Source organism: Mus caroli, unplaced genomic scaffold, assembly GCF_978045245.1.
Source record: "Mus caroli unplaced genomic scaffold, Mus_caroli_1 scaffold_20, whole genome shotgun sequence".
NCBI lineage: Eukaryota > Metazoa > Chordata > Mammalia > Rodentia > Muridae > Mus > Mus caroli.
This window is the reverse complement of record NW_028227275.1, coordinates 19,533,853-19,555,802: the sequence shown is the minus strand read 5'-3', so window position 1 is coordinate 19,555,802 and position 21,950 is coordinate 19,533,853. Positions and strand designations below refer to the sequence as shown.

At 44.3% G+C, this 21,950-nt stretch overlaps 1 protein-coding gene across 1 annotated transcript in view; it reads right to left on the bottom strand.

Annotated features, from left to right (window-relative positions):
- Positions 1-243: 243 nt before the first annotated feature.
- Positions 244-21,950, bottom strand: part of Arhgap19 (Rho GTPase activating protein 19) — a 35,684-nt gene continuing 13,977 nt past the window's right edge. The window contains exons 4-12 of the mRNA XM_021152515.3: positions 20,107-20,316; positions 18,161-18,387; positions 17,737-17,823; positions 15,888-15,953; positions 14,737-14,913; positions 12,522-12,620; positions 7,496-7,606; positions 6,480-6,558; positions 244-3,704 (exon numbers count right to left, since the gene is read on the bottom strand). Coding sequence (XP_021008174.1) covers positions 3,694-3,704; positions 6,480-6,558; positions 7,496-7,606; positions 12,522-12,620; positions 14,737-14,913; positions 15,888-15,953; positions 17,737-17,823; positions 18,161-18,387; positions 20,107-20,316 — 1,067 coding nt within the window. The 3' untranslated portion in view covers positions 244-3,693. The remainder of the gene's footprint in view (positions 3,705-6,479; positions 6,559-7,495; positions 7,607-12,521; positions 12,621-14,736; positions 14,914-15,887; positions 15,954-17,736; positions 17,824-18,160; positions 18,388-20,106; positions 20,317-21,950) is intronic.

Below are 21,950 nucleotides of genomic sequence, written 5' to 3'. Positions count from 1 at the left end.
AGCCCCACCCACATCCCCTCCCTCCATTAGAAAACCAAGGACGAGCCCTTTGTAGAGTATCGTGTTCCTTAGGACAGGAAGCTACCTCTCTTCAAAGCAACGTGAGCCAAGAGACCAGTCAGAACCCACAGATATGAAACAGAAAAAATTTAATTTCAGAATATTACATGAATATAAAAGACAATATATATGATTGTTTCTTTACAATTACATATATATATGCAAAATAATAAAAAATAACAAGTAGGTACAACCTTCTCCTAAGAAACCTTTTGGGGGTTGAGTGAGCGAGCGAATGAGTGAGTGAGCACACAGAGCGTGCACAGGCACACCTTGCTGAAAGGCCCTGGGTGAGAGCACACCTTCTCTATAGCCTCTGGACCAAGCATGTCAGGGGCATGCTCAAGAGCTCTTCAGCATGGGCTGTGGCCTCACGAACTCCAGTTTCCATGGTGACAAAGCACTCAGGTTATTATTTATCCTCAGTCTCCTCACTGCCCTACCTCCACACAGCTTTCAGCACTGGCTGCCTAGTAAAGCCAGCTTTTGACAGGGAGTCTGACATCAGGCTACCAGGACTAAGGTCACTCAAAACCTTCATCTTAGGAAGCCAGATTCTCTCCAAACTCTGGGACAGTCCTGCTGGTTTAGATCTGGATCCTCACTTCAGTCTAAAGACTTTAGAGTGTAGGAGAGCAGGCATGATGCTGTCTCCAGGGGAAAGGATGTCACAGAAAACAGACCTCAGCACACAACCTGCCAGTCAGCATTCTGTGCTGCCTCATCCCCCAGGGTGTTTCCTCATCACTCTGGGAGGACCTTCAGAGTATAGCACATGCTATGTGGAGGGACAACTGTGGGTTCCCTCAGGCCCCATCAGCTGTGCTTCTAAAATGCTCCAGCACTTGAGTATAACCAATACTGTCTCCCACCTGTACCCTACACAGTGCATGTGACATGGGGAATGGGGGGACAGGGCAGGGGCGGGTTCAAACCTGATCACTGATCTCAGTGAGAAAATCCACTTCTGTGAAACGTCAGAGAAAGGGCCCACAGCCTCTATTCATTTACCTAATGCAGATACAGATCAGATATGATCTGTCTCTTCATACTTGGGCAACAATAACCACCAGATGACACTTTGACACAACATCAAAGCCTATGACAATTAACCCCAGAAAGAAAAGAAAGGTTCTGTCAAAGAGATTACTCCAACATGGAAAATAAATATAATAAAAATCCTTTAAGACACAGGTCAGCTAGGCAGTGACTACTCATGCCTTTAATCCCAACCCTGGGGAAGCAGAGGCAGGAAAACTCTGAATTCGAAGCCAGCCTGGTCTACAGAGTGAGTCCCAGGACAGCCAGGACCACAGAGAAACCCTGTCTCAAACAAACATTAGTTAAAAACATCAGTTAAATACTGGCTCAAAAACAGCAACTGAACGCCTTGTCAGAAGGGCAGCAGCAGCCTTCTGTGACAACGATGGAGCTTCTGTCTGCGTTTCCTAGAAGATACCACAGGTTACAACAGCCACATGTTACAAGACTCAAAAGGTTATGCTTCTCCTCAAGTTTATTCTGCACTGGATCACAGCTTCTACAAGAAAAAAATGACCTAAAATACCCTTAAAGCAAGTAATGACTATCCAATAAATAAATAAAATACACATTCCCAAATGCACGTGGTAAGTCACTGCCCAAGAGGCCAGCCACAGAGAGCGAGTGCATGGGGCACCTCTCTCTCACCCAGACCATCCCTGGGCATTGCTTCCATCTACCCACACTCCACTCCACAGCCCCGCGCTCTCTCTCTCTTTCTTGCTCACAGAGTGTGAAACTCCTGGCTGCATCAAGGCACTGCTTGGCTTGCATCCCTGCATAGTGCTACATTCCAGCATGGTAGGGTACACTGAAAGCAGGCTCCATGCTGAGGAGAACGTCTCTGATTTGCTAACACAAAGAGGTTTCTGTTTGACCTCACTATATACCTGGCATAAGAAATTTATTTCAAAAAGAAAAGAACCTTTTTCTTAGTAACAACATCACCAGAAAGAGTCAGAAACCTAGACAAATGAACTTGCTAATAAAGATCCTTACGGATGACCTGAAACTGCTTTAGAGAACGGAACTTAAAATCCACTATAGATCACACACCTCCATGCTCCCAAACTCTCCAGCTTGAAGGGAAAACATCACATTTCCTTCAGCACTGCTGTTGCAGCAATGAAACAGTGTAGTATGGAAGAGAGGGCTGACAGACAGACAACGTCAGCCTTCATCTCAACAATAACACAAGTTCAACTGTCTATCATCAGTGTGGAACCGTATTCTGCTGGGTATCTGGTTCCCCACAGTAGGGTGAGCATGGTTTCACAGTTAGTTCCACAGAGCCGGGCCCATACCTCAGCATCCACAACTGCCACCTGCGGCTCAGGAGACAGTGGCTCTCCACGCTCCACCACTTCCTGTACCCATCCAGACAAGGAGATGGGCAGGAAGCAACTGTTCTAGACTACGGGGACACATAACAACTGCTCCCTCTGGGGACCCTGCAGAGACTGCCACTCGTGCCTTTCCTGATGCCAACCTGCTCTCAGGAGACAGGTGAGCAGCACATTTGATCCCTAGGAATGAGTGACAGCATCCTACCGAAGCCAACCAGCCCCTCGGCCTGCTTCAGTTTCCACCACATGCACACTGCAGCAAGCTCCTCTAGGTAGCAGACCATGACATTTCCAAAGTGACAGTAACCAGGCACAGAGTGTAGCAGTGGCACCAGCCACGCTCTAGGTGAGAGGATGATAATGAAGGAAGCAAGGTAACAACCAACCACACAGCCATCTCACATCACCAAGGTAACAACCACACAGCCATCTCACATCACCAAGGTAACAACCACACAGCCATCTCACATCACCAAGGTAACAACCACACAGCCATCTCACATCACCAAGGTAACAACCACACAGCCATCTCACATCATAAGGGGAAGACAGGGGTATGGGGTGCAGCTTAATAACTGAGATCTGTTAAATACACTGTACTGAACTCTTTCCCATTGCCAGGTCAAATCCTCTATATTAGACATGAGAAATAATAGATTGTCTAGGAAAGCTGTAAGTCCTTTGAACACAAAGATAAAGAGATTACTCAAGCTTAAAATAAAAAGGGGTCAAAAGCATTTAACTTGCAATTCGCTTAATTATCCATCAAAATAATGGCTTCTAAATAAACAAGTAAATAAACAAGCAGTTACTGAGTACTCACAACACAGAGGAGAGCCTCAAATACCAGCTGTAAATAGTAACACTCCACTAAGACCTACAGTACTTTAAAAATATTACTAACAATTAACACAAAATATCCTGTTTGAAGAAACCAACTGACCTAAGCACACTGAGTAGGTGTGGCTGGCCCTGCCTACCTGCTGCACTGTGTAAGCTGGGGCAGGGAGCTAGCGGCTTCTGACATTAAAAACAAACACGGAGCATAGCACTTCCGCAGACGCACAGCTTCAGAGACATCCAGTGAGGGGGTTAGAGGTATCAGTCGGGTCAGGGTATGAGTTGGCTTTCACAAGTCAAAACGCAGCAAGCAGCTGCAGGTCCAAGCTTGACTGAGAAGAGAAATAACACTTGTCCCACTGAAGAGAAACTTCACTGTGGAGGACAGAAGTAATAAACAGAGCCTTCAAAAGAATCCTAGGTTAAAAGAGAAAGAAGACAATTAGACATGCTTTAAAACTTTCTTTTTTTTAATACCCACCAAAAGCCACAGAATCTACACTTAGTGTTCTCTCCAAATTTACGATTAAATAATTTGAGAGTGTGACTCTACCAAGTAAACATCGTCTGCGCTGCTTCGTCTAACCCAGTTTGTTATGTCTTCTTACTGACTGTAACAGTCACCACTTAGTGGGGCGTGTGTGGTGATGGCTATTGCCACAGGCCCTTGTGTACATTTTCTCATTTGTCCTCACAGCTTCCCACTGGAGAGGTAGTACGCTGTCATTTCACAGATGTGGAATCTGCAGCCCACAGAAACTCACCTGCCCCATCAGCTACTGCACACACACACTCACACACACACACACACACACACACACACACACACACTACAAATAGAGAACTGACCCACGTCTAATGAGTACAGAGCTCCTGCTGTTAGCAGCACTACCCTTTACTAAAACCAAAAACAACAAGCTGCTAACACTACTGAGACAAGAGAGAGCAAAAGGGTTGTAGGTGGGTGGGTGTGCAAGGGTGTGTGTTGGCGGCACTAGGAACTGAACCCAGGGCACTGCATGTGCTAGGCAAGCACTGCACCACTGATGTGATTGTCCCCTAGAACCACTCCTGTCGTGCTGACACGAGTTCAACAGAAAGTTATTCTGGCTGGCTGGGTTAGCCAGACAAGGCTTCAGAGAGGAGAGGTTCACCTAGACTTTAAAGAATTAGGAAAGCCGGGCGGTGGTGGCGCACGCCTTTAAGCCCAGCACTCAGGAGGCAGAGGCAGGCGGATTTCTGAGTTCAAGGCCAGTCTGGTCTACAGAGTGAGTTCCAGGACAGCCAGAGCTACACAGAGAAACCCTGTCTCAAAAAAAGAAAAAAGAATTAGAAAGATTTGATTGCTGAAAATAATGCCCCTTGATGAAGGGGTGCTCCATCAGTGTGTTCCCATCTGGGGTGATTTTGCCCTTGAATCCTCAAGGGATGCTGGTTCATCTGGAGGAACTCTCAGTTGTCACAACCGAGGGAAGGATGCTAGTGGCATCTGCTGGGTCACAGCTGCTCGACACCATACAACGAATGCACAGGACAGCTCCACACAGAGAATTCCAAGAAGCCCTGTGCTAAGCAGAAGTCTGCATCATGGCTATTGATGGTGACAGGGACACTGCACTAATTTCTAGTGTTGAGAAGAGCTGGGATTCCATCAACTGTCCTGTAAGAGAGGACACATCTGGAGGCTGGAGAGTTCAGAGCTAAAGATGTCATTTGGGAGTGAGCTGTGGAAGCAGAACAGGTGCTGAGAGGGTGACTACAAGAAAGAAGAGTAGAAGCTTAGACTCAATGAGCCCTAAACAAGCCAGATGTGGCAATCCTTCATAATGCCTAAAATCCCAGCTACTCAGGAGGCAGAAGTGAGAAGATCACAAGCTTAATGCCAACCTGAAAACCTGAGAAAATTCATGTTTCAGAAAAGGAAGGGAGGAAGGAAGGAAGGAAGGGAGGGAGGGAGGGAGGGAGGGAGGAAGGAAGAAAACAAAGCATTTTTAAGAAAGGAGGGGGCTGCCTCAGAGTGCAGCTCAATCTTGGAGCCTTTGTGAAGCGCTGAGTCAATCCTTATAAATAAAAGTAAACAGAAGGGAAAACGGGAACACTGAAGAGGAAGACAGGAGCGCTGTCCTCAGGACAGGAGGTGGAGGAAGGGTGTTCTGACAGGAGTCGACGTTCCTCATCCACCAACAAGTGTCACAGCAGCAGCAGCCTCTACTCTCCTGGAAAACTCCCTTCTTTCTTTCCAAAGCAGAGTTGACAAAACAGAAAGACATGACTTTCTGCTTATCTTTAAATATGAATGTAACAAAAAGCTAACAATACAAAACACTATATTCTTCAAAAAAAAACCTCATACTTTGAATTTAAAAAGAAAATTTAAAAAGTGTTTAAACACCATTTAAAAAGAAATATTTGGATAGGAATAACTCAAAGACTGAGCTTGCTTCAGTAGCACAATTCTGTGCAAAAGAAAGTGGGAGGAGAAGGGAGCTCAGTTATTCATCAAGGTAGAAAGTAAGAAAGCACACGATAGCTAAGTTTCTAGAAGAGAATAAAGATTCATCACAATGACTTTGCTGTCCCGGGGATGGGACCCAAGACTGCACATGTGCACTCTACCCCTGAGCTACATGTCTACACGTGCTCTCTCCACTACTGAGACATGGAGCAGCAACTGAACTTCCAGAAACCCTCCTGCCTTCCGTCCTGAGTTCTGGGATCTCAGCTGTGCAGACCCATGCCTGCTCACAGCAGCTTTTTAACGGAAAAGCTATCAGCCCATGATAACAATCCTCTCTGAACTAAAAAACTTCAAAACCATGCTGACATGATTTCCAGCGCCCTTCCACGACTACTCAAGTCTGCAGAAAAGAGAAACATGACTTTCATGAGTGTCCTTTCGGCATGGACATTCTCAGCCTCACAAAGCCATTTGTACTTGTGATGTCTTGTTTAACAAGTGTTCTTAAGTCAGCTGATGGGTGGGTGGGTCCTGTCTATCCACAGAAGGCATAAGTGAGTCCGTCTGGAACTCTGTCCCTCCGTACCTGAAGGCAGTGCTAAGTAGAATAATCATCCAAATTTCTATGACTACAATTATACCACCTTAGACGTCACAAATGGAAAACACTGCTGACCAAGAAGACACAGGCTAGAAGCCCGGGCAGTGAGGACAGAGGTGGCTCCAGTGAGTACCTTTTCTCCCCTCTCTCTTCGCCTCAGACCATTTCAATCTTGTTGGTGTCACTGTCCCAGCTGGAGAGCCAGAGAAGAACTGCAACGAGAAAACTGTATGGTGGCTTAGATGGTCAGACGTCAATGCTCCTTTACAGATGAAGGTTAAGCCTCCACACTTAACTGGCTATGGGCAGCTTAATGCAGTAGCCTAGCATACCCTGAAGGACTGCCCACAGGTAATGCAGAGCCAGGGAGAGCTAACCTGCCCTATGGCATTTCTGGTGAGACTTAACCGACCCTTCAGCACTTGTTGACAGCTACCATGCTGTACTGTTCATCTGTACTTGTAACCAGCTATGCTGCTTAGAGTCATCTCTAACCTCAACTGAGATAATGTCTCCATCAGCCTGGCCTATAGGCAAGCACGTAGAGCGTTTTGATTAATGATTGATGCAGGGACACAGGCACTGTAAGGGTTCCTCCCTGGGCAGACAGTCTTAGGTTCTACAAACAAAAACAAGCTCAGAGTCGGCCGTGGTGGCGCACACCTTTAAACCCAGCACTCAGGAGGCAGAGGCAGGCAGATTTCTGAGTTCGAGGCCAGCCTGGTCTACAGAGTGAGTTCCAGGGCAGCCAGGACTACACAGAGAAACCCTGCATCAAAAAACCAAAAACCAAAAATAAATAAAAACAAACAAACAAACAAGCTTAGAGAGTCATGGGGAGCAAGCCAGTAAGCAGTGTCTTCATGGCCTTCGCTTCAGTTCCTGCGCTGAGTTCCTTCCATAATGAACTGTAAGCTAGAAGCCAAATAAACCCTTTCCTTCCTGAGTTGTAGCCCGTGTTTATCACAGCCACAGAAGCAAACTAACCCCATGCCTTACTTTCCTGAACTCAGAACATGCTGAATGGTCTGTGTAACCTACAGAAAGGGCCGTGAGCACCGCTGACTGAGCCTGAGAGTCACAGCAGAACAAGGGCCAGTCTATCAGCCTCCTTCCCAGACAGACAGACAGACAAACGTATGCTCTTACCAGGTTCATATTTTCTTTGCTGGCTTTCTTCAATTCCCCCATGGCCACGGACTCTGGAGCAGGAGAACTGGTTTTCTTTTCTGAAGTCATCTGATTGCCCAGGACTTTGCGCTGATTTAGGAACAAAAAATATTTTGGTTTTGAGCATTTATTATTTTGTAGTTGTCTGGCTTGCAAAACTACAACTTCCCCAGTTAAAAAAAAAAAAAAACAACTCAGCAGCATCTTGTTAACTTCTGTACGGACTGAGGCGGTGTCATGTAAGGGAAGGGAAAGCTTATAGCAAGCACCAAGAATGAGTGCTTCTCTGGGTGACTTGCCCCGCCCACTATCAGCTAAGGACAGTACATCTGTGAGCAGGAAGGGTGCAGGTGCTCCTGAGGGTTGGGCTGCTTTGGGAGAATAGGTGTAGTTTCTCTGTCAGCTGTTGAGGTCGCTTCTCCTCCCCACTCAGGGAACCACAGAGTCGGTCTCCTCTAGAATTGTCTCTCTGTCCTTCCTCACACAGGACTAGTAAATGTATAGAAACTGTCCAACAGTTCCTAAAACAGCCACAAAAGGCCCCAGGCTGGCTCAGGATGGTCACGTGACCACCGACGAGGAATCCACAGTCTTGAGGAAAGTAATGACTCCATCTTAGAGAGACCTCCCATCCCTGCAGAGCAAATCTGAATTCTGAAACAAGAGCAGTGTCAAAAATAACCCCCCCAAAACAAATTAAGCTCAACTAAAACCTAAACATTAACCTGTATATTGTAACCAACAGCAGAGCCAGGCATTACGTGACTCTAGAGGAAGACTGTCTTCCCAGACAAGAGCTCAATGTGGGACTCACCATCAGATACACCTCTATAAAACTGGGGGGAAGGCGAAACTCTAAAAATTTCTATTTTTTTAAGATTTTGTGTGTGTGCGTGTGTGCGTGTGTGCAGCAGCAGCATCAGATCCCCTGAAGCTGAAGTTATAGGCCATTGTAAGATGCCCAATATGGGTGTTGGGAACTAAACTCTGGTCCTCTCTATAAGAACTGCTAAGCCATGTCTCTACCTCCCAAAAGTTTTAATTTTTAAAAGAACTAAAAATCAAATAGATGTTTTAAAAGAAGCCAAATAGCTAAAACACAGACACAGATACACACACACACACACACACACACACACTAGAAAAATCAAGCCTGTATATCCTCCCTTCAGAAGGCAGGAATCACTTGAGAATGCTGAGCTGGGAATGCCAAGATGCAGGAGACTAGCTATAAAGCTTCTAGCAAATTTCCAGAAGGGCATTCTGAGTTGGACCTGGCTTGTATAAAGCCCTGGGGTTCAATCCCCAAGACCACTAACAAATAAAAACAGTACTGAAATATGCAGAGCTACTGAGCGAAAGTCCTATATCCTCTATCAGTTAAAACCTCTCCTCATTTATAATGAAACCACTTTGCCCATCTGTGTAGAAAGCTGTTGCTCTGGGCTTGGGATATGGCTCAATGGCAGAGTGCTTGCTCACACGTATGAGGGCCTGGTTCAGCTAATAGTGACATCAAAAAAAGAAAGAAAAGAAAAAAAGAATAATGTTCTAAAATGTTTTATCCTCATAACTTCTGAAGTTCTAAGTACACCCTTAGTAAAGAGCATAATAGCCAAACACATAGCAACACCTACATTTAAGCAATAACTGTCAATACACCTCAAAGCACAGCAGAAAACCACAGCCACCCAAGAACAATTAAAGAAACAGAGATCCTGTCTCGAAAAAACAGAACAGAACACAACCAACTGCAGTTATACTTAGTGCCTTCTCCACTTCAGTACTTGCTTCAGTGGCTTTCTAAAGTCCCAGTGTCATCAAACTGAGGCAGCTCACGCATTCACCCATCCACATTGTTCCTCCTAAACAAGCGATAGCTCCATTCCCTCCATACTTCTGACCAATCACAAGTGACTTTAAGCACTTTAGCTCCTCTAATAAACAGAACTGCACAACATTTACCTTGTGACTGGCTTTACATTTAATTTAGCAAGGGCCCACTGTGATGAAGAGTATGTTAGACTTTCCGTCCTTTTAAGGACGGAAAATCCTCCACTCTCTCCACACTTCTCATATGCAGTCCTCCAATGGACAGCTAAGCTGCTTCAACCTTTAGGCCGCTGTAAATAACATTTCCATGAACACTATAAAGATAACTCCCTGTGAAGGGACTCTGAGCAGCCCGAGCAGGCGACCATGGCTCAGGCAGGCCTTGCCTTTCTCTCCCATTCCCTTTGCCTTATTAAAAACCACTAGATTACATTCCTAAAGCTAGCCACCAAGGTCTATTCCCTCATTTGGCCACTTCCTCCCCTGAGGCTGACTACCAAGGTCCAGCTATCAAAGTATTGAAGTTCAGCAATCAAAGCCCCCTTTGTCTCACCTAATTAACATGCCCAATTAAAATTAAACACCTCATCCTAACAGCCTTTCCCATTTTCCCTTGTGCCATGTCTGCCTCCTCTCTACATAGAGGCAGTAGTCCTTTGTCCCCCAGGACAAATATCTCTCCCCTCTCTCCCTTGTTCCCTTCCTCTTCCCCTTCATTCTCTATCTTCTATCTTTGTCTCTTATTCCCTGCCCTCTGTCTCTCTGTGCTGAGAACATGGTCTTGGGGTCCTGAACCCATACTTTTCCTTTCACTGTGAGAGCCTGCTTTCAATTCCTTGGCATATACACAGAATGGAAACTGGTAGGTCATAAAGTAGTTCTATTGCTGATTTTCTGAGAGGTGGTCATGCTGTTTTCCCCAACAGCTTTGCCATTTTATATTCCCAGCAGTAGTCTGGTTTGTGGACAGAGTCATCCCAGTGGGTATGAGGTCTCGTGGTATGGTGGGTAGCTTTACATGTCCCTAATGATGAGTAATGATGAACACCTTGTGTCTTTCTTGGTCACATGTCTTGAGAGAAATGTCTCTTCTGACTGTTTCCTGTTTTGTAATGAGCTTGGATTTTTAGCACTATTGAGCCATATAAGTTCCTTCTATATTCCAGACATTATCTCCTAACCAGATACATGGCTTAAACAAATATTCTCTCCTGCTCCATGAGGCATCTTTTCACTCCATTGTGAAGAGCAAACCAAACACTTCAGCAAGTGTCATGTCCCAAGGCCACTAGCCCCATCCGTGAGGATAGAGAATGGATTCTAGACCTCTACAAAGTATAAAAAAAAATCAAAATTGCTGGCGGTGGGAATGCAACATCTTTAATCCCAGCACTCAGGAAGCAGAGGCAGGCAGATCTCTGTGACTTCAAGGCCACCTTGGTCTACAGAGCAAGTTCTAGGACAGCCAAGGCTACACAGAGAAACCCTGTCTTACAAAAACAAACAAACAAAGGATCAAAATTAGGGCTAAATGAAAGTACAACTGCTAATGACTTCAGCTTATGCTGAAATAAAAAGTTATACAAAATAACTTTAAAGTTGTAGTCAAAAGGATCCTTAATATTTATAAAGTTATATATTTTAACAATGTTAAAACAATTTCAAAAAGAAAAATAGAAATCGGAATAGAGTTAATCCCTCTGGATTAGCTAGCTGTAGTTTAGGCATTGAAATAAACTTGAGACCAAGCCACAAGAGGGAGCCATGCCCGACACTGCCCAGGTGGCCAGGAACCAGAGGGAGGACAACCCAGAAACCCAGGGTGGCACAAAAAAATCAAAAACCAATGAAATGATTCCTAACAATATTCTGTTATACTCATAGATTGGTGCTTACCCCACTTGACATCAGAGGCCTCATCCAGCAACTGATAAGAAACAGATGCAGAGACCCAGAGCCAAACGTTAGGTAGTCAGGGAACCCCACAGAAGAGAAGGAAGGACTGTAGGATCTGAGAGGTTGAGAACACAGTCCACAGAATCAACTAAGCAAGGCTCATAGGGACTTGTGAAGACTGAAGCAACAAACGTGGGTCCTATATGGGTTTGAGTTTGGTCTGTGTACACTCTGTGGTTGTGTAGCGTGGTGTTCTTGCAGGACTCCTAACAGTGGAAGTTGGGGGATTTTCTGACTCTTTTGCCTGTGTTTGGGACTCTTTTCCTCCTACTGGGTTGCCTCGTCCAGCCTTGATATGAGGGAGGTGCCAGGTCTTATTGTAACTTGTTATGCCATGTTCAATGGATATCCCTGAGTGACCTGCTCTGTTCTGAAGGGAAACAGAGAAAGCGTGTATCTGGGGAAGAGGGGGGGTGTGAAGTGGGGGATAGAGACTGGGAGGAGAAACGGAGGTAGTGATGTAATGGATGAGAAAAGAATACAAAGAAAGAAATGTGAACCCCGTGACTGAACCTGACAGCAGCTCTCACTAACTGCACTAATGGTCAGCAGTCTGCACACTTAGTGACAGCAGCAATGACACAGAAATGCATTTTCTATTTGTTCTAAAAACAAGATTTCTAGTCATTTTGATACATGGAAAGAAACAACAGTGAAAATAATGAGTTCACCAAAAATAAAAGATACAAAATTCATTGGGAACATTAGGAAGTCCAATGTCCAACAACATCCCTCGTCCCCAGCTAAGAGTGAAGCAGGGAGCAAGAGAGACTCCTGTCCTCAGACCCCAGGAGGAGGGAAGACCAGTGCTACATTCCCACTATAGTGTTCCTTCAATTTCTAACACAGTAAAATGCTTTAGAAAATAAGGCCTGGGGCTGGAGAGATGGCTCAACGGTTACAAGCACTGGCTGCTCTTCCAGAGGTCCTGAGTTCAATTCCCAGCAACCACATGATTGCTCACAACTATCTGCAATGGGATCTGATGCCCTCTTCTGGTGTGTCTGAGGAGAGCAATCGTGTACTAACATATATAAAATAAATGAATCTTTAATTAAAAAAGAAAAGAAGGCCTTTTCCAAACTTTTCCTTTTCTGTCTCCTTACTAATTAACCCTTTCTAGGACTCCAAGGAATAGAATTAAGTTGTTTAAGCACAAGAAAATAAGGTGCAAATTTCCTGAGAACTGATGTGGGCAGCAGGAACACAGGCTTACCTTGATAAGCCCACTGAAGGAGCGTGAGCGGGCTCTCTTCTGGACCCTGGGAGTAGAAGGTTCTCTCCCTGGCGTTTGAGTCAAAGACTGCTTATGGAACTACAAAAAATACAGACAACATTGTATTAACATTGTGCCATCAAGAAACAGCACCCTAGGGCAAATAATACCTGAGTGTAAATACTTAGAAAGTCAAAGACTCCCTAGATGTAGGGTAGCCTGACAGGCAATCACAAAAGCAGAAGGGACATTCAAAAACAAAAATACAAAATATACTCAATTACTTGAAGAAGTCCTAAGACTCAGATTCTCTGAACAAGGGATGCCCATGCCTGCTTTACAGACAGGAAACCAGGACCCACAGTGCTTATGATCTTGTCTCAGACCTGCTAGTAAACCATAATTATTTTTGCATCAAGTACCTTGGAAGCAGAACGTTGCTAGCATAAGCCATGAGAGTCCCCAGTTTAACAAACTATATGCCAGGATTTATTTTAAGATAGAGTCTCATGTAGCACAAGCTGGCCTCAACTCTCTATATAGCCAAGGATGACCTTTAACTCCTAATCTTCCTGCCTCTACCTTCCAAGTCCTGACATTATAAACTTAGATGGCCATACCCAGTTTATGAGGCGTCAGGAATCCAACCTAGGGTGCATGAATGGAGGACAAGCCCTCTACCAACTGAACTCCTAAGCCAGAATGCTCCTAAGGTATTGAAACTCTCTAACTAGAGCTCATAGCTGTCAGCCACCACTGCTATGAAGGGAAAGAGATTGAATGCAGACTTTGAATGCTGTCAGCTCTTTGTATAAAGACATCTCCAGTTTAAAAAAGGGGGAGCAGGGGGAGGCACTGTATAGTCTTTAACCAGTGCTCTCATTTGTTATTCGATCTCTCTCTCTCTCTCTCTCTCTCTCTCTCTCTCTCTCTCTCTCTCTCTCTCTCTCTCTCTCTGTGTGTGTGTGTGTGTGTGTGTGTGTGTATTTGGTTTTGTGACGAGGTCTCACTGGGTAGTTCTGGTTGTCCCAGAACTCACTATGTAGAGCAGGCTAACTGAACTCACAGAGATCTACCTGTCTCTACTTCTCTACTGCTGGAATTACAGATGTCTAACACCACACTTGAGTTCTGCTACTCTTAAAACCATCTCTATGGCCATGACAAAACACTTGTAGAGGGCTTTGTCCATTGATGGGAACAGCTCAGTTCCCAGCAGTGTCTGATACCTCTTTATCTTGCCTTATGCTAGAGATGCACCCCTCCCCCCAAAATAAAGGCACTCTTTCCCAAAGAAGGAACAAGCTGAACAAGAATGAAGAGCTGACTACTGCAGTTGGATCTACAATGTCCTCCAAAGCCAGGGGTGGGAGGTCCTGGCTCACGAGGGCATGCCCTCTAAGGGGTACTATTACACTTGGTCATGTGGTACACTGCTTTGCCCTGCTCATGCTGGTGCCTTAATATCAGGCCTCCCACAGGGCCACTCAGTCAAGGACAGAAACTTCCACCCCTGTGTGCCAAGCTCAACTCCTTCCTTTCACATGTTGACTAGCCCAGGAATCTGCACAGGAAGTGAGAACTGATTAATGCACTGGCCTTGCCTGACCAGCACAATTCAAAGGAACTAAGACAAATCTCCTGAGAGACTCCCAACCAGTAAGGATTCACTCAAGTCATCCTGAGTCCTCAAAGTAGCAAGTGAAAGACCTAATCTTACCTCCAAAACCCCAAAATAAGCAAACGCAGACACCAGAATTCCTGTTTAATACACTAGGACCCTGTTTTAGGCTGCTTTCTAACCACAAACAATCCATCCATCCATCCGGAAGAGCTGCCTCTTCTGCTCTGCCAGCCTCTCCTCCTTTACAAGCTCTATGTATGCATGCTACTACGACTGTTTCCCAAAGCTGGAAATGGAAATTCAGAAATTATATCCCGAGAGAGCACACAGCACTGCAGTCCTGGAATAGTACGTCGGAGCTGCTGGTTCTCTCCACACAAACCCTGGAGAGCTTTGTCAGGTGACTAAAATTACAGATGTTTTAAGCACAGCTAACTGCAGAGAGCCAAGCACTCCAACACCTCTCTCCAGAACTGCAATTCCACAGTCGAGCCTGATTTTTTTGACTGAGCCAAAGCTTGTTCCAATGTGATTCTGAGTGGTGTTCTCCGGTGATTCCTAGAGCCCACCTATGTCCCAGTACCCAGGCACCTGTCTGAGGAGTTGTTTCTTCTTCGCGGAGTCTGGCCAGTTATGCACATGCTGGAAGAGTTCTCTCAGCGCCTCTTCTGTGTGCTGCTGAGACGAAGAATCTACCCTGTTCTGTTTCTGAGAGCTTGCCAGCTGGAAGGACATGGCATGACATGAGGTTGTCAGATCAAGGTCATCCTAAAGGAAAATGTATAAGACATGCAGTTAGAATTCTGCCAAGCCAGGCAGTGGGATGCACACCTTTAATTCCAGAACTCCAGAAGCAGAGGCAGCTGGATCTCGGTGAGTTTGAGGCCAGCTTCGTCTACAGAGCCAATCCCAGGACAGCCAGAGCTACATAGTGATACCCTGTCTAAGACACCAAACAATATTGCCATAAACAATTGTAGCTGCTTGAGTTCGATTTTCAGAACACTTTTTAATTTCAAGTAGTACTTGTTGCTATACACTAAAGTAAGCCCTAAAGTATTAGCCCCAGCAGATAGAACAAAAACAAGAAACGAACAAAAACAAAGGCTTGAGGTGAAATTTAACTTCATCCAGACACTGAAGTGATAACCAACCATAGAGCCCATGGCTGCTGGGCCTTGGCTGAATCTCTTTTCCACACAAACTGCATGGAAGGAATAAAAGCTCTCCAAAAACACCACGCCTAGTTAAACTAGGATTAAAATGCAGTTTCTTACTTAGTCACACCTAATATTCACTGAATGAGAGAAAAACCACATAGGAATAGAAAACACAGCATAAGTTGGCAGCCTCCAAGTCTGTCTCTCAGGCTACATCCAGGTCAGCCACATGCTGGTGCCTTTTCTAGAAGGACTGAACTTTTGTTTCTATAATTAATGGTGTTTAAATGTTGCTTGGCTCATAGGCTAATAAATATATACAGGTTTTATGAGAAACTTTAACATATGATGAATGCCATGACACGCATGCAGAGGACATCATCACCAGTGAGGCTCTCTGAAAGCCAGTGAGCATATGGTACATAGGGCATTTCTATTTCAACAGCTCCCTTCTCCGTCTTTGACCCTGCTAAAACAAATGACTAGGTAAATTTACAGGCTTAAGGATAATGTTATACTTTGTTTTAAAACTTCACTAGTCTTAATTCTTCCCTTGTTTAGAGACCAGTTTCCTGTTCTTACCTTTGACATTTGAGTTCTGGAGCCCAAATAGTATAATCTGGCACATTCCCGAATATAAGCAGGAGCCTGGGCAGGACATAAAAGGAAACCAGGGCTTAGTTATTAGGATCTAAAAATCTTTCAGGCCACAGAAAGAAAATCATAACATTATCTAATGGGTAGATTACTCTGAAAAGCCAAACACTTTCCAAAATACCACATTTGACCAAATAGACACCTCCATAGATCTGCTAGGAAGCTGTAGGAAGTCACCACTGTAGTTGCTGTTTTAAAAACAAAGGTAGCATTGCATACACTAGCAAGGTTTTGCTGAAAGAACCCAAATATAGCTGTCTCTTGTGAGACTATGCAGGGGCCCAGCAAACACAGGAGTGGATGCTCACAGTCAGCTATTGGATGTATCACAGGGCTCCCAATGGAGAAGCTAGAGAAAGTACCCAAGGAGCTAAAGGGATCTGCAACCCTATAGTTGGAACAACATGATGAACTAACCAGTACCCCGGAGCTCTTGTCTCTAGCTGCATATGTATCGAAAGATGGCCTAGTTGTCCATCAATGGAAAGAGAGGCCCATTGGACTTGCAAACTTTATATGCCCCAATATAGGGGAATGCCAGGGCCAAAAGAATGGGAATGGGTGGGTAGGGAAGTGGGGGGCGCTATGGGGGACTTTTGGGATAGCATTGGAAATCTAATTGAGGAAAATATGTCATAAAAAATATTAAAAATTAAAAAAATTAAAAAAATAAAAAATAAAAACAAAGGTAGCACAAGGCACTGACAAGCCAAAATACAAATACAGACGGTCCCCAGTGTCTCTTTCTGCCCCCTGCTCTCTCGGCTATTCCATGTCTCTGCTCCAGCAGCATGGGCTCTAACTTTCTAAAACTGTAAGCCTAAATTAAAAACTTTCCTTTAAGCCAGGCGTGGTGGCGCACGCCTTTAATCCCAGAACTCGGGAGGCAGAGGCAGGTGGATTTCTGAGTTCGAGGCCAGCCTGGTCTACAAAGTGAGTTCCAGGACAGCCAGGGCTACACAGAGAAACCCTGTCTCGGAAAAAAACAAAAAACAACAAAAAACAAACAAAACTTTCCTTTATAAATTGCTTTGGTTAGCCATGTTTGTTAGTGCACACCTTTAATCCCAGTATTTGGTAGGTAGGTGGATCTCTGTGAGTTTAAGGCTAGCCTGGGCTACATAGTGAGTTCTACAATAGCCAGGGCTATCAGAGAGACCCTGTGTCAAACAAACAAAAACCCAAAACAAAACAAAACAAAATTTTAAAAGTTGCCTTGGCCATTGTGTCCTGTTGCAGTAATAGAATAGTAACAAGACACATGAAAAACTGTTCCACAGCACTCATCTCTGCGGACATGAGAACTACAGTGAGACCCATCCCACCCCATTCGGATGACAACGATGAGAGAAAAAGGCAGGGCTGTATGGAATGTTTATACATCCATGTTCACAGCAGCACTGCAACAGCTTAGCCACAGGCGCAGTCTGAATGTTTACTCATGTATGAATACATTAGCAGTATGTGCAGTGTACACACACAAAAATACTACGCAGCCCTCAGAAAGGAAATGCTACCACACACTACGCTGGATAAATTTGAAGACATTATGCTGAGTAAGTCAGTCAGTCATAAAATGATTAAAAAAAAAAAAAAAAAAACCTAAAAGATTAGAAATAGATCTGCCATAACAGAGAGACTCATTCTATTTCTATGTCTAGCCCTCCCCACTGTCCACTCTGCCTTACAATCCCACACAGTGCCTCTCCTCCAGGGTCACACTCTGCCCCATCTTCCTTGTGCTATTACCAACTAAATGCCACCCCTCACCTACCTTAAAAAGTTTCTGAGAGTGTTTGATCATAAAAGCCATTCCTGTGTTTAACTTTATGATATTCTCCTGAAGATCATTTGCAGTGACCTAGTCAGTGGAAAGAGACCAAACAAAGAGCATTAAGAACTGAGAAGTGCTCACCAGTGCATGTCGCTGAAAGGCTTTGGGCTAGCAGGTTTCCAGTTAAAAAGACATAATAAGCCGGTTGTGGTGGTGCACGCCTTTAATCCCAGCACTTGGGAGGCAGAGGCAGGCGGATTTCTGAGTTCGAGGCCAGCCTGGTCTACAAAGTGAGTTCCAGGACAGCCAGGGCTACACAGAGAAACCCTGTCTCGAAAAACCAAAAAAAAAAAAAAAACCAGGGAAAAAAAAAAAGAAAAAGAAAAGAAAATCAAGCCCTAAAGATCTTCCCCTCAATACTAACATTTTTGGGCCACAGGACATGGGGTGCAAACATAAGAGCAAGGTTATGGGCAGACATCTTGTTCTTGTCTTGCTTTTTCGCTGTTTGGTACAGGAGATCAAGCAGTAACTTTAGCAAGTTACGATTGGCTGGAGGGAGGATGAGGAAGAGCAGCTGCAGGGCCTCAATCTGCCGCTCCTTGTCTGGTATGTTGGTCTTATTTCCTTTATCATCAAACTGCATCAGATCTGGAAAACAAAACAAAACAAAATATTATTAGAAAGGAAAAAATAAACCAGCCAAAAAAAGTCAATGCAATTTTGATTATTATTTTCCTCTCACTCCCACTAAAGAAAGAGAAGGAAAAAAAAAATCAATCATAAAGGAAACTCAAAACTGCTAATATCGGGCTGGTAAGATGGCTCAGTGGGTAAGAGCACCCGACTGCTCTTCCGAAGGTCCAGAGTTCAAATCCCAGCAACCACATGGTGGCTCGCAACGATCCGTAACGAGATCTGGCGCCCTCTTCTGGAGTGTCTGAAGACAGCTACAGTGTACTTACATATAATAATAAATAAATAAATCTTTAAAAAAAAAAAAAAACTGCTAATATCTTAGGAAGGTCCTAGATTCAAATACCAATACTATAAAAAACTAATAAAATCAAATAGGCAACGAATGGACTTTGCAAAGTCCTTCCTGTGTGACTATGAACATGTTCGCAGGGAAATCATGAACCCCAGAACCACAAGAAAGAAAAAGCAAAACATAAGAACTAATGTCAATCTAAGTCAACAACTAAAGACAACCCAATTTTAAATGTGAGAAAGCTTTAAAGAGAAGGTTAGGTGTGATGATGCACACCTGCGGGCCTAGCACTGAGGAGGAGGAGAGGCAGCCTGAGTCACTTATCTCAAACAAACAAACAAACAAACAAACAAACCTACTAACTAAATAGGCATCCCTTCAAAGAAAAGAGCATACACAAGCCAGGCACAGTGATGCACACCTATGGTTCTAGTTACTTAGGAGGCAGATAAAGAATTGTGAGTTTGAGGCCAGCCTAGGTAATTTAGCAAGGTCTGTTAATTTAAAGAAAGGGGAAGAGGGAATGATGTCGTAAGAGTGGTCCAGCTGAGCATGCTGGGATGTCAGCTATCAATAAAACAGTCACACCGACTGGGACAACCTGAACAAAAGCACTGGCAATACAAATGTAGGAGAGCACAAGCCTTCTACTATTGGTGAGAGCACTAAATGGTGTGACCACTTTGGGTCTTTTGCCTGCATGTATGTGTGCAACACATGTGTGCACTGCTCACTGAGGCCAGAAGAGAGCATCAGATCTCCTGAAACTGGAGTTATAGACAGCTGTAAACCACAAAGTAGGTGCTGGGAATTGAACCAGGGTCCTCTTAACCACTGAGCCATCTCTCCAGCCCCAGTGGAACCACTTTGGAAAACATGTGGGCCTCAAAATGTTAGTTACAGTGATGTCCCAACAATACCCAAAAGAATGGGAATCATGTACACAGGAGCTTTGATGATGTCAGCCCTGCTCTTCCCGACCCCCATATGCCGTGGCTAAAGGGTAAGTCAGAGGGAACCGTGTACGGCATCACTCCAAGCAGCTCTGCTCCAACTGTGCCACAGTGCATGTGCTCTCAAGAACAGGGAGTCACCAGGCAGCCCGATGGAGGACATCAGCTACTGCACCAAACATGGCAGAGAGAACTGACTCCTACGAATGCATGTTATGTCATGTGCACAGAACATACAAAATAAAGAGAACAATGAAGAGGAAGAAGACAACTGATCAAATCAAACTTAACTGCCAAGATCTGTACTCAGAGGAGGCCAGTAGGCTCCTGAAGTCTGAGCCAACATCAGAGCACTGTAGAGAGTAACAAGCAACGGGATATCACAAAGGACTTTACTTTTCATCTCTTTCTTATCCTTATACTCACCAGCAATTTTGAGGTGTACGTGGAAATGTTTATGGGTCAGCAGGGGCTCTGGTAACTCTCCTAGGAACATCTTCAGCAGCGTGGCCACATCATTGGAGTGAAACTCTCCTGAATCCAAGTCAATATCAGTTCCGTTATTGAGAGCATCCCTCAAAAGCTGCTGCCGAACACTGTTGCCTGGTACTCTAAACAAGCCCTCTACTCGCAAGTCTGCTCAGCACGGACAGGCCAAAAGAAACAAAAGAGAATCAATGATTAATGTACACAGAATAAATATACCTTTCCCTTTAAAGATCTTTCACAGAGCCCTTTCTAAAGAAGGTTTTGACAATATTTCTAGGCAAGTTTGAAACCTTGTGGGGCCCCTGAACATCTGAAGATGACTGAGGTACCATTAGATACTGAATTTAACATAATCAATAACTCCCCCCAAAAAAGCTTGATAAGTAAGGTGAAAGAAAACTCAAATCTTAAGACCCCTTGTGAGGTTTCACAGATAAACTCTGAGAGAGAACAGACTCTCAAGGAGCAGAGTTTATCTATGAAAATTTGTGGTGCCTGTAAACTGTTTTCTTCAGCCAAGAATAAATGTAGTCTCTGCATTGTTGTGTGACTCAGAGAATTCTAATAAATCACCCTGCAGCTAAGAGACTCCCAAAAGCTTAGAGTCACTCCAATAAGCCATCCCCACCCAACTAGTTCTTGAAAAGAAAGCTTGTCCATGTTTCCATCTTTGGACGTCCCCCCAATTCTGGGGCCTGAGTTTGTGCCCAAGGAATCAGGCAAGTGATAGCAAAGGCATGAATGGGACCCCACAGCAAACTGAAAACCACGCCCCTGTGCTATAGCAGATCATACCCACACAGCAGCTGGGTTGAAGGAGCCAGGTATTCTCATCACTCAAACAAGCTGAAAGCCTGAATTCTCCTCATCTTAAATCCCTGATGGCTTGTTATGGTTTTAATACATCTTTGGCCAACAACAACCAACCAAAAACCCCCCACAAATTCAGATGCCTCAAAAGCCATTTTCTTAAAATATTTTTTTTTAATTTTTTGTAGATTGTTGTTTTGCCTGCATGTATGTCTGCATGAGGGTGTTGGGTCCTCTGGAGCTGGAGTTACAGACAGTTTTAAGTCACCATGTGAGTGCTAGAAATTGAACCCAGGTCCTCTGGAAGAACAGAGCCATTTCTCCAGCTCCTGCCTCAAACCCTTTTAAGATGTGAGCCTGCAACCTCTGCTGTAGCTCCTCCTACACAGCATCTTACATCCAGTAAGTCAGAAAGGTTGTGTGGGCTGATACTTTAAATGTATCAAGTTGGGTTCCTAGAACAACAACCTGGAGGCCTACTAAAAACTGAAATGAGAATGACAGATTAGCCACAGAGCTCTGAAGATGAAAGTATCACGCTTTCTTGAATAAATGTCATAATTCTTTATCGTAATTCTTTAGGAACATGGAATTGTTGCAGAATTGTCAGAGTTAAGAGGTAATTATAATTTTATAACATTATCTAATATATCTACATCTTTGAAAATAAGGCAAATCAATAACTGATATGAAATTCAGGGGGACTGGTGAGATGGCTCAGTGGGTAAGAGCACCCGACTGCTCTTCCGAAGGTCCAGAGTTCAAATCCCAGCAACCACATGGTGGCTCACAACCATCCGTAACAAGATCTGGCGCCCTCTTCTGGAGTATCTGAAGACAGCTACAGTGTACTTACATATAATAAATAAATAAATCTTTAAAAAAAAAAAAAAAAAAGAAATTCAAAGGGAATATATTTTTTGAAAATCTACCACCCAAAATTATCAGAGGTTCTTTTTGTTGTTGTTGAT